This window comes from Brassica oleracea, chromosome C2 (genome assembly GCF_000695525.1).
Source record: "Brassica oleracea var. oleracea cultivar TO1000 chromosome C2, BOL, whole genome shotgun sequence".
NCBI classification, from domain to species: Eukaryota; Viridiplantae; Streptophyta; class Magnoliopsida; order Brassicales; family Brassicaceae; genus Brassica; species Brassica oleracea.
The window spans coordinates 5,304,420-5,317,583 of record NC_027749.1 but is presented as its reverse complement, the minus strand read 5'-3'; the positions used below and the strand labels follow the sequence as shown (position 1 = coordinate 5,317,583).

The window sequence follows — 13,164 nt, the reverse complement described above, 5'->3', positions numbered from 1 at the left end:
TGGTATCAGGCTTTCTTGAAACTTCAGATTTATAGAACCATTACACCTAGGTTCAACTATTGTTTCCAGATTATGTATTTTAACCGATTTGAATAATATATACAAAGTTTAAAAAACTATAAAATATATATTTAATTTTTTAAAATATAACATGTGATTTAAAAAAAAAATTATAATTTTTCAAATTAATTTTTCTTTACTTGATTATTTGTTAAAAATATAATCAAATTCACTATGAAGTTGTATTCAATAAAACGTGATTTGAATAAATATTTAAGCATCAAAAAAATATTATATAAATTTACTAAGGAAGTTAAAATCAGTAATTCAATAGTGCATATTTTATTTAGATTTTCAAATCCATATAAAATCTTTAAATAAATATTCTACTAAAAAAATCTAATGTGATACTAAGCAATCCTACAAAATCACCTGCTTTGCTTCAACTACATACACTTTTTCTTTATTTTCTTGCAAATCTAGATAAACAAGAGGTTGCAAGATTTGTTTCATTAATTTACAATTTTATGCTTTCATTTTATAGCTGTATAAATATATAGATTTATGTAGGTGGAAGTACATGCATATTTCACTCTTTACCCTATACCATTCTTCTGTATTTCAGAAAAACTTATTTCCAACATATAATTTTATATTATATTCAATGGATATAAAAGCCCTACATCTAAAACTTCAAGAGATGAGACAATCTTTCTTTAACGAGGTTAGTATATTTCAATCTAATGAGCATATAAACGTCTATTGAACGCATAACATTCCAGGTTTATTTTCATTTGAAAAAAACAACCCAGTAATTTTTACATTTGAACATCTACTGATAGCGTCACCATTAGCTCTTTGTTAAAATAACAATATTAAAAAGTTTCTGTTGAAAATATCAAAAAATCGTTTCATCATTTATTAGAAATCTTGTCTAAATTTTCTGAAAAATATTGACGCAGGGCTACCTCAATTGTCAGTATACTCAGATAGAAGCATTGGAGAAAGACTCAAGCCCTTATTTTATTGTAGAAATAATAACTCTCTATTTCAGAGATTCCCCCAATGTTATTGCTGCTTTGGAGCATGAATTGTGAGTCTCCTATCTCTTTGCTTATCAAAATCCGCTTGATATAATCATGGAATGCATCAATATTGATTTTAATATAATGTTCGAAGTAAATGGAGAGTTGGATCTGTGTATATTTGTGTGTGTAAATTCTGTAAAACCTATATTGAGTTAAGAGTACGTAGATGCACAACTGCAAGATCTAAGACACACTCTACGTATAATTTTTTATACGAAGTAAAACAACTCTTGTTTATAAGTTTTTATAACATCTTTTTCTACTTATGTTTGGGTTTCTATATTTGTATATCAATGAAACATACTGAAAAGGTGCAAATTCAGATCAAAATCATTTGACAATAACTTGATGCAATGGATGCAGTCATGTTTTTTATATTCTAGTGTTTGTCCATTCACTAAACCTTTTACGTTAAATATATGGTTAAATTGACCTTGGCTATAATTCGGTACTTTTTTAAAGTTATGTTGATTATATTTTAAACAGGGCGCGGGAGCCAATAGAGCTACCCAAGATTACCAAATGCATTAATCGGTTAAAAAGCAGCAGCGCCAGGCTAGTGTTTTATTTTGCAATGTGGTTTTAAAACTAAATACAAAATTTACATTGAAATATAAATGCTGACTTTTCTTTTCTCTCAGCATCGGTGCCATCAAAATTAACAATGAACTTGAGAAGGCAAACATACTTCTCCAAGCTGGCAATGTAGAAGGGTAAGTACGTTCTTTTCATTTTCATTATTCAATTATTTTTACATACCAAGCTTCATTTAGCCATGAGATATAATGATCGAAACTATTTCATAAATAATATTTTCACTTTCAAGAATGAAAGAAGCAGTGCGTCGTATTAAGAAGGAGCACAGTGAACTCCGCGCAAAGTTTGAGACATATTTTCAGGTATATAAAATTGCAAATTAAAATGATTCTTGCAACAGATGGTTTCTATGCTCGAATTATGCGATATTCAACTAAAATAATCTTTCATATATATGATCCGGAACTGGATCTAGTTCTTAGCTTATTCTTTTCTTTGCCAGTTGATGAGACGAGCTGGTCCAACAGAACAAGCTGTGAACTCAAGCTAAAGACATGCATGTAAGCCATGTAGTTTGGCTTGCACGACAAACGTTCCACCTGTTTCTACCCAAAAAAAATAACATTTCAACTGTCCAAACCCAACCACTGATCAATTCTAGTTATAATTATTGTTAATTTTAAAATGTTATATTTTTTTCTTAATCTTATATATGTTACCTTATGTTCTGAGCATAATAAAATAATTATTTATTTCTATTAGATAACAGTTTTAAAACTGAATTTAGTGATATTTTGCATCGGGCTTCACATCATTGGTTGCAAATCAATGACATGAAAAACTCTTTAAATTTAATAAAAAAAACTTTTCTTGTTAATCTTAAAATGTTAATATTTTTTGTCTTAATCTTATATATGTTACCTTATGTTCTGATGCATAATAAAATAATTATTTATTTCGATTAGATAACAATTTTAAATATTTTCCATTGGACTTCACATGATTGGTTGCAAATCCATGATATGAAAAACTTTTTAAATTTAATCAAAAAAAACTTTAACATCTCAAAATTAAAAGTTGGAAATATATTCTACTGTAAATAATTATATAGTGTGAGATATAAGAGTTGTACAACTAGTTTTTAATTCTTATTTGAATTTTAGATCATTAACCGGCTACACATGCTTTTTTTTCTTTCAAAATGACATACATTACAAAACTACATATATTTGGGGCGAAAAATAGTTATTATAATTTTTCGTTTTCTTTCTCACCAAAAAATTACAAATTATCAAAATACCCACCCCAAAAGGAACGATCATTCCAAGTAAAAAAATAAAGAAAGAATAAAAAAACGTAATCCATTCGATTAGTGGTCAGCAGCAACAGTGACAACGTAAACTAGTGGTTCCGTTAAATCACCGTTACTTTGCGTTGTAATCACCACATCGACGCTTTCACTGCACGTAAGCTTTCTAGCTCTCATCGCTTCTCCCTCCCAATCTGTAGTGGCCACGACATAAAGCATCATAGCAGCACAACATATCTGCGCCGCGAAAAGACCTATCCAAAGCCCGCAAAATCCATACCCGGCCCAAAACGTTAGCCCAACAGCTACAGGCGTTCCGACAAGGTAAAACGCACCTAGGTTTATGTTGGCAGCTTTAGACGGCCAAGCAGTCCCTCTAACAACCCCGCAACCTACTGTTTGCGGGCAGTTCCCGAGCTCGCAGAGCCCAAGAATCGGCAGCGCAGCCGCGGTTAGCCGGATGATATCAAAATCGTTAGTGAAAATACGTCCCCAGACGTCGCTTACACCCCAAGCAAACGCAGAGGCCGTCATGCCCATTACTCCAGCAAAGGTAACGGCCACAATGGCTGATAACCTAGCCGTGTTTGGTCGGTTTGATCCAAGTTCGTTACCTACGCGGGTGGAAACTGCAAACCCTAGAGACGATGGAAAAATGTAAAGCAACGACGTCGTTTGAATAAGAATGCCCATAGCTGCAACTGGAGTCTGAGGGTTAATGAGTAAACCACAAAGAACGGTCATGATCTCGTACCACCACCACTCTAGACATACTCCCACGCAACTCGGTATTGCCAAATTAACCAGTGGGCCCCAGTCTTTGAAACATTCTGAGCTAGGGCGGGTCCACGTTGGCTCGTGTAGACCTTTGACCCAAACGTAGGCCACAAGGAAGGCGACAACAAAAAGATTTGAAGCGGCTGCAGCCATTGAAACACCGATGAAACCCAATCCAAGGTAAGAAACTAGGAGAAAGTTCATCGGTATGTGGAAGATGGTGCCGGCTAGTGTAGCGATAGTTAGTGGACTTGTGATGCCTTGTGCTCGAAGGTATATACGAAGAGGGTTAAGAATAGAGTTGGTAAGCAAGTCCGGAATAGAGAAGAGGATATATGTTTGAGCCAACGATGCAATACTTGGATCTTGATGGAGAGAGATCATGATGTTCCCCAGGTTGAGCCATAGAGCGACAATTACAAGCGAGCTGGTGAGCAAGAAGAGCACGGTTCTTTGAAGAGTTAATGAGAGGAGTGTTGGCTTGCCGGCTCCAAAGGCTTGGGAGCAAAGTGGGTCCATGCCGAGTGCAAGGCCTGCAAGAACTGAGTATCCAGTAATGTTGGCAAAGGCAATGGCCAAGGAGCCACCAGCGAGCTCTAGTTCGCCGATATAACCGAGGAAGAGCATTGAGATGGCTGAGCGAGCATAGAGGATGAGCGCGGCGAGGATCGTGGGGAAGGCTAAGGAGAAGAGAGACTTTGCTTCTGTCTTAAGCTCAGAGAATGTTGGGACAATGTGAGTAGGGTTTTGCTTTTCTACGTCTATCTTCGATAGAAGATTTGTGTGACTGGTTATGTTTGAGGTTTCCATCACTCTGTCAAATGAAACACAAGACGAGTTTTGAGTTGGTAGATAAGATTATTTGCCGATGTCAAAGCATAACTTTTTTGGTTCTATATATAGTACAGAAGTAGACCTAAACGTGTCCACGTCTAAGCTAGAATGGTTCAAATATGTATGCAGTTATTTTTTCAATTAAAATAAAAAGTCAAATAGTTATTAAATTGAGGAAAATTATGAATAGCCGCTGTTTGAAATATTATTTTATATTTAAAAATATGATGATCTGGTTTTAATTATATTTTATTGAATTAATCACTCATAATACGTACTGGTTATATTACTGAAACATGCACAAAGACACACTTTAAAGGTTTATCTGAATCCAGATAATACCAAAGATAAGGAAAGTTAGAATTGTATTTTTCATTACAAACCATATTCCACTCAAAATTTCACCAAAAACTAAATTTTACTAGTGTAGGTTAAGTTAAATATTATATTTGGACGTTATATATTGAGATCACAAAGTTAAATAATCAAAATTAGATGATAAATGTAGTTTTGATATTTATATTTACTTATGTAAATCAAATATCAATGTTAAATTGCACTATTTTGCCATATAAAAGTGAGACATGTAATCTAGTTTATATGAACCATTTTGTGCCACAAGTAAACTAGGGTGGATGTATTAGCAATTCTTAGTTTATTTCTCCACCCTTTAAACAGTTATAGAGGTGTTATCTTGTAAGGCTATAAATGTCGTGGCCACACTACATGAGAAAGAGAGCGCTTCAGCACTTGCATGTTAGTATTGACCCGAGACTCACCGTAGTCAAAACTGAAAAACAAAATCCTTGATAAGGTAACTCACTCTCATAGTCTCATCCTTATAAGAGCGTGATTAACCCGGATTCTTAGGATGAAGTTCTTAACGGAAGTTAATAAACTGTTTCTTAACTTTAACTAAAAAACTAAGAACCGGTTCTTAAAGTCTAAGAACCTCGGATTAATCATGGTTTAAGAGCATGATTATCGCTTGATACCCGATATGGGGTCCTTAATTTTATTTTATTTTTTTTTATTTTTTTTGTCCTTAAAAAAACAAAAGAATTGAACCAATCGCAGGCCGCCATGTGTCGGTGGAGCCAGCAAACAGTAAAAAAACCAGCCCAAGACCAATCTTTCACTCGCGATTTTCGTGACCGTTTTTTAAAAAATACGTGGGGCCCACATATTAAAATCACACAGAATCGGGTTTTAGAAACCGCGATAATTATGGTCTAAGAGCATAAACATCTCAGGTTTCTTAAAGAGGTTTTTGACAAAATATGGACCCCACTGACGCGTGGATCCCACAAAAATTTTAAAAATCAACCCCAAATCACCAAATAAAGATCGGTATTTGAGGAGTTTTGCACTGTTTACGGGCCCCACCGACACGTGGCGGCCCGTGATTGGTTTATTTTTTAATTTTTTTTTAGGAAAAAAAAAATTCTTAATGACCCCTTACCGATAATCATGGTCTAAGTAGCCCATGAATACTCCTCATAGGGCGAACACTCGGGTTTAAAATTTGAAAATAGGATCAAATCTGAAATTTTATACGTATTATTTCATCCATATATATCATAACTAATATGATAAAACTAACTAAGTTTTTTGTAGGGTCTAAATGTTAAGAAAACTACTCTGGAAACTGCAAACTAAATGTTACTGTAAGAAAACTAACTTGCCACCCTCGAAAAACCCCATAAAATACCAAGATCCCTGCAAATAGTCAACTTCAGATTTTAGTGTCAAGATTTATTTCTCAACTAGTTGGTACATATGAAAATAATGTCAGTACTTAGAGCATATCTAATCCAAAACTCTATTTTTTTCTTCTAAAATAGCGTAATTTTAAAAGAGTAAAATGTAACATTCCTATATATATTCTTCTATTATTGAATCAAATCTACATCTATAATAAATTTACTCTATTTTAAAGAAAAATAATAATACATAAAATAGGGTTGAATCGGAAATAGTCTTAATAAACGCTCTATTTTCTCTCATTTTAGTGAAACCTCTCCCATCTTTGTTTTACCGTTAAATAGCGTACACATGGGCTACCCTCATCGTGAATCTTTTCTCTGTTGGGTTTCCGACAATCTCATATCCAAAATACATCATCATTCCGAGGCTTGTGTTCGTTTCTCATTTTCTTGAGATTTCTCCTATGGGGAACGAACTCATCAACGATTTTTTGCCAAACAATGTATATAAATAAAACTGTTTGATATACACATGAGCTAGTCATCTAGATATACACAATATGTTTTACAAAACATATTATATCTCATATATAGCCAAGATTTATAATTTATTGTGATCATCTTAGTTACTAATGTTTAATTTATCTTTTTAATATATACATATTTCCTTTTAGTATTTTTTAAGATACTGTATATACTTTATTTTCTAAATTACTTATGTGTTTTTACTTTTAGACGTGGTGAAATGTAATCGATATCCGTAACATATATAATTTTTAACTATATACTTAATTTTCTTAAGGTACCTATGTGTGTTTATACTTGGTGAAATGTAATCGATATCCTTAACATTTATCACCATCAGAGCATCTCACCTCCAATGAAAGTTTCTCAACTTGAGATTCTAAGATTATATATATATGTATAAGTATACAAAAATATCATTGCTTATCTCCGTAACAATTATGATTATTTTTTAAGATGATTCATCCTCTCTCATTAAATTCTGGATTCAAGATCGTTCATGTAGCTTTTGTTACTTCAAACATATATTTATCTTTCCTATGGTCCCCTCCTCTTCATGATATACCATTTTAACTAAGCTTGCACCAACAGTAATAAGAAGATGAACGAAGAAAACCTAGAATTTAGAGTAAATAACCCACGTTAGAGGTAGATGGAAGACATTAGAAGTTTTGTTGTCCACAATAACTACCTTACATATTTTGTTATCAACGAAGAGTCGTTGTATGTTTTATTTTGTTTCTTCGAGAGCTCGAGTCATTGTTACTTGTTACATGGATTTGAATTTGTCTCAATAAATCTGTCATTTTTTTTCGTAACATATAAACATGTCATTCAATTAGGAGAGGAAAGCTGTCTTTCACTTGATCTTGTCTTGCCCTCAAACACCCGAACATGTCTCTGGATACAAATTATACATCATTGATGATGCTATCCCAAGATTAATTGCTGTTGACTTTGTATTTCCATTTACAAATGTTTGACTTTTAGTGGTTGATATGTTTGACTTTTAGTGGTTGATATGTTTGACTTTTTAAATATATTTGTTAGTCATATACTTCCTCCAATTACAAAAATGGCGTGTTGCCACATCTCATATATATTAAGAAACTTTCAAGTTTATTAATATGCCTATGTTTAATACATCCATAATTATTTAATATGAGAATAAGACAAAGTTATTAGTTTTAGGTAGAAATGTAATGTGAAAATTAGTTTGAGAAGTCGTATTTATAAGAACACAATATTTGAAACAAACAAACAAAAATCTAAAACAAGATTTTGTGAAAATAGAAGAAAATATTTATTTTTCCGTTTCAATGCAAAATAGCTTCCAAAGCAATTTCTGTGTATGTGTACATCATATGTTGTCAAATAATACCCAAACAGCATTTGTATACTATTGGCATTTTCTAGGCTTTTAAGCATTTGACTTCTTTTTTTAAGCATTTGACTTTTTTTAACCTACGTAAAAATATTTAAATTTATGTTGCAGTATCATGACTTTTATTTTCAAAGAGACGTGCTTTTCGCTTGGAGCCATGTCCTTATAATAACGCTGAAGCATGCCTAGTTTACACAGGTCCACGTATCTACATTCTAATAGTTGTTCGCTTTTGCCATTTTTCTGTAACTTAATTATCTTCTCCATCTGAGCCAAAGTTCAAAAACAATTATCTTCTTCATCTTGTGAAATCCATATCTGTGTTTTACATTTCAAGATATGTACTACAGAGTCTACAATACCAGTAAAATAATATTTCTGTGTATAAATATTCAATGTTAAGTTACAAAAAAAATACTCAATGTTATACCGGATCATAATCAGAAGCGTGCCTTCAGTGTATTAAGAAAAATACTTGCTTCAAACCCCGAATAATATGACTTTTTTAAAACCCCAAAATTTAAAATAATTTCTAGTATAATAGTTCAGACGTATTTAAAAAAAAAATCCACGAGAATGGACTAACTGACCATCTGAATCAACGTATTTTTTTTTCTATGACTATATGACATAATATAACATATTTTGGTGAAGGTGATATATCGTATTAAAAAACTGTTTTTATTATAGTTGTAAATAAGTTTATTTATTTTTAAACCTTCCTTTAGGCCTCTAGCATGGCACTGATCATAATACAGTACGAACTGGTAATCTGATCATCATTTCATCTTATACATGTATTTTTTTAGAAACTTTTTTTTACAAGAAACAGTAAACTATTGAAGTGGTTGCGTACAATGATTTGGTCATAGGCTTGATCAGTTTTGTAAGTGGATATTGATATTAGTTGACAAAATTTTGAAAATCATATAAAATTATGCCTAATTTTGACATTTCTCGTCCTAATAAAAAAATCCAATGCATCCCCATCGTGAGTGAGCAAAGCATATATTATATACCTGCGGAAAATAATTGCATATATACTCGGACAAATCTCCAAAATAGCAATTCTCTATTCTTTTAACTAACAACCACATTCTTTAAGGAGGTGAATGTTGGATAATTCCAAGTTCAAAAGGACAACTCACATAAGTACGTAAAACCTAGTTGTGGTAAGAAAATCTAAAAAATAACATATAGTCATAGACTCCATGTATATAATAAATTCCACAAATAGCATTTTCATATTTTCAAATGATTTAAAATATGAAAACCGGTTCGGATTGGTGAACCGAGACACTATCTCCCAAGCTGAATGCAATTCATGGCGCCGAAAATGAAGTATTGTGACGGATATTAGGAGACCAATTGTTATATATGGGAGTGCTCATGCTTATGGGATGCAGCATCACAACTGGGGCCAAGATGAACAATTTCCATACAACACGTTAGATGATTATGCAAAGCTTCATGTGAAAGAGTTTGAGCAATGTTTGTTTGGATGTAAATAGATCTTAATTTGATAGCTTCAACTGATGCAATTTCGAATTTCCTTTTTTTGTTGGATTGGGACTTGTAAATCTCCACAATAAAGAATGAAGTCAAATCCAAATAGAACTCACTATCCAACATTGACAATTCTAGGATTTCTACATCCACGGATTCTTCTTCGCTGTTTTTGAGAATCCAGTGCTTGTTTTCTGGAAACAAAACAAAAGCTTAAAGTTAACATATGTCGAGTATCACTGACAGATCCCTATTTAGCTTCCAAACTCATAATCTCACAGTCGTGTACCAATTGATACCTAATGTAGCTATTAAAGTCGAAATTCAACTGATACGGGTTTACTAACTAAATGTTTTAATTTAAATAGGTCGAACATCAATTAAGTATGCAAGGAGGGTTCTGGACTATTTTTTCAGGTTCTTACCAGTTTCAGCTTCTTTCCTTTACCACGAATCCTGTTCTTTTGAGGTTTCAGCTTGTATATCCGAACCATCCAGTGATGACTCGTGAAAACCTGATGAAAAAAAAAAACAGTCAAATTTACCAAAACCAAGAATCAATGCAATCAATCCTCCGTTTGTGGTAAAGAATTAAAAACTCACCTCTTCAAAATGTGTGAGCTTGAAATTTTTCTTCACAATCTCTGTCCGCCTGACCCAATCATAACCTTTACCATCTGTCTCTACAAACCTAGAGCAAACACACACAAAGGACTAAGGCATTGTAAACATAGTTCTTAAGGTTACACTTACAGGAAAGGTTCGTACCTGTACAAAGGCAGTTCAAAATTGTTGGTGTGGCCTCAGAATCAATCCGGTATTGGCCATCTCTCTTTGAAAATAAATTAATAGGTAAGATTCAAAGTCTTTAAAACTATTGAGCCATCACAGCTTGTTGACGTACCAGATAATCAGCTTCCTTTATATGAGGAAAGACGCCGCCTCCGATGCGCACCATCCACAGAAACTTGTTAATATTCAGATCTCTTATAAACACAAGGAGTTATAAGAAAAACTTTTCTTATTAGCTTTAGAAACTACTCAAAACTAAAGCTCTCAATATGTTTCTCTCAGATCATATGGAACACCTCTCCATTAGACCTATATTTATATGAAAGACAATTCCCTTTAACATGTTGGATATGGAAAACACAAACCTAACCTAAATAGAAACTTCCTTTTCCTATTTTTAGGTTTCCTTATTGTGTTTATCTTAACATATTAAACATCCAATAATATGTTAAGTTTCCACAAACTTGGAATTATCCAACATTCACCCCCTTAATTCCAACTTGAATTAGGGAGATCAATTTCTTAAACTCCGATTAAGCTCCTCATTTGCTTGAACATAATCCTTGCTAATGGCTTGGTAAAGATGTCAGCCTTCTGCTCAACACCCGGCACATGCTCCACTTCGATATGCCCGTTCTCCACACACACACTCACGAATGAAGTGATACTTCTTGAGTACATGCTTACTCCTTCCATGGAAAACTGGATTCTTGGTTAGAGCAATGGCTGATTTGTTGTTGATCCTAAGCTTGAGTCTCTCGCCTTCTTTGCTTAGTATCTCACTCAACAATTCCTTGATCCATATAGCTTGCTTCGCTGCTTCTGTTGCTGCCATGAATTCTGCTTCGCATGATGACAATGCAACTATCTGCTGCTTCTGCGATGTCCAAATGATCAGTGAAGAACTGTAGTAGAATGCATGTCCTGACGTGCTCCTCCCGTCATCGAGATCAATGTTGTGACTGATGTCACTATAACCAACGACACTCCTTGACCCATCTCTCTTGAAGAATAGACCGTAGTTTGTTGTTCCTTTCACATACCGCAATATATGCTTGATGGCTTGTCCGTGAGAGTCTCTCGGATTGTGCATGTGAGAGTCTATCGGATTGTGCATGTATCTGCTAAGAACACCTACTGCGTAACACAGGTCGGGTCTTGTGTGAAGCAGATACCTCAAACATCCTATGATTCTTCTGAACTCGGTAGCATCTATCTCTCGTTCATCTTCAGTTTTTGAGATCTTCAAATTCGACTCCATTGGAATTTGAGTTGCGTTACACGCTTCCATCTTCGTGTCACACAGGATTCCTTGAGCATACCTTTCTTGTTTTATTTTGATTTTGTCTGCTCCTTGAATCACCTCTATGCCAAGGTAGTACATTAGCTTACCTAGATCTGACATCTTGAACTTCTTAGACATCTCCTCCTTGAATTGCCTAATCATCTTAAGCGAAGTTCCTGTCACAAATAGATCATCAACGTAGATGGCTATGATCAAGACATCTCCTCCTTCAGTCTTGCGGTACACTGATGGTTCCTTCGTGCACTTCTCAAATCTCTTCTCTTTGAGGACCTGATCGAGTTTCACATTACATGCTCTGGGTGTCTGGCGTAACACATGCAACATCTTGTGTAACACACAAACTCGATCTTCTTCTTCTTTATTCTAAGAACCAGACGGTCTATCTACAAGCTCCCATATCTTGTTTCTTGTGATAGATTTCAACTCGTCTGCCATAGTTTCAACCCAATTCTCTTCACAGAATAGGTTGAACCCATCTGAGGCAATCTCTCCTCCTCTATCGGTGCATCCTAGATTGAAAACATCTGAGGCAACATCTCCCTCTCTATCGGTGCAACCTAGATTGAACTTAGCTGAGGCAAACTCTCCTCCTCTATCGGTGTGAAATCTTTTGAACCGATATAATGCCTCACGATTATCTGCTGGTATTGGTGGTGCGATTCTTCCACACAAATCTCCAAGCAATAATCCCAATGGCTTTGATGTACAAACCATGGTCTTAGTCAGGAATGAGTCTCTAATTTGCTTCCCTGCGATACGTGTCACACACGCCTTCTTCGTGTGTTACACACGGGAATGAGTGTCTCGTTTTCTTCCCTGCGAGACATGTGTCACACAGGCCTTCTTCGTGTGTTACACTCTGCATTCCTACGACCATCTCCTTCCTTACCATGTTGGTCATCACTCCATTGCTTATATGTCCTAGTCGAGCATGCCACCTCCATGTAGCATCGTCGTCCCTGACATGTAAACACTCCGGGTAGCTTATCTCCATAGGGGTCTTGTAGAGGCGGTTTGGAGATCTTGTCACATGGACTAGCAACCTTCCATGCGAATCTGTGAGCGTTAAGTAGACATCTTTCATGTTAACCTCACATCCGTTTTATGTTGCTTGCCCAAGACTCAATATATTATGCTTCAGATCGAGTATGTAGTATATGTCTTTGAGTGCCTTCTTCTCACCAGTCTTGCATACAAAAGTAACCACACCCTTTCCTACAATGTCAACACACGATCCATCACCAAACTTCACCTTCCCTTTGGTGTTGAGATTTAAACTCGAGAAAAACACCTTGTTCCCCGTCATGTGATTGCTCGCTCCATTATCCAAATACCAGACACTTGCATTTCCTTTGTCGATATTAAGATTCTTCGGAATCACCTTATCTTCGTTCAAAAAC

General features: G+C 34.7%; 2 protein-coding genes across 2 annotated transcripts; one reads left to right on the top strand and one right to left on the bottom strand.

The window, feature by feature from the left end:
• Positions 1 to 607: 607 nt before the first annotated feature.
• LOC106326653 (histidine-containing phosphotransfer protein 4) lies at positions 608 to 2,273 on the top strand. Its single transcript, XM_013764567.1, has 6 exons — positions 608 to 724; positions 963 to 1,093; positions 1,575 to 1,643; positions 1,730 to 1,801; positions 1,915 to 1,987; positions 2,128 to 2,273. The coding sequence occupies exons 1-6, from the start codon at positions 665 to 667 to the stop codon at positions 2,173 to 2,175; spliced, it is 453 nt and encodes a 150-aa protein (XP_013620021.1). The 5' UTR covers positions 608 to 664; the 3' UTR covers positions 2,176 to 2,273.
• A 721-nt stretch (positions 2,274 to 2,994) lies between these two features.
• Positions 2,995 to 4,521, bottom strand: LOC106326521 (multidrug and toxin extrusion protein 2-like). Its single transcript, XM_013764488.1, has one exon. The coding sequence runs from the start codon at positions 4,519 to 4,521 to the stop codon at positions 2,995 to 2,997; it is 1,527 nt and encodes a 508-aa protein (XP_013619942.1).
• Positions 4,522 to 13,164: the final 8,643 nt, after the last annotated feature.

Bases quoted from the DNA above. Each gene is read 5' to 3' on its own strand.
- LOC106326521 (XM_013764488.1), bottom strand. From the start codon at position 4,521: ATGGAAACCTCAAACATAACCAGTCACACAAATCTTCTATCGAAGATA.
- LOC106326653 (XM_013764567.1), top strand. From the start codon at position 665: ATGGATATAAAAGCCCTACATCTAAAACTTCAAGAGATGAGACAATCT. The intron at 725-962 runs GTTAGTATATTT...ATATTGACGCAG, and splicing joins GACAATCTTTCTTTAACGAG to GGCTACCTCAATTGTCAGTA. The intron at 1,094-1,574 runs GTGAGTCTCCTA...TATTTTAAACAG, and splicing joins GCTGCTTTGGAGCATGAATT to GGCGCGGGAGCCAATAGAGC.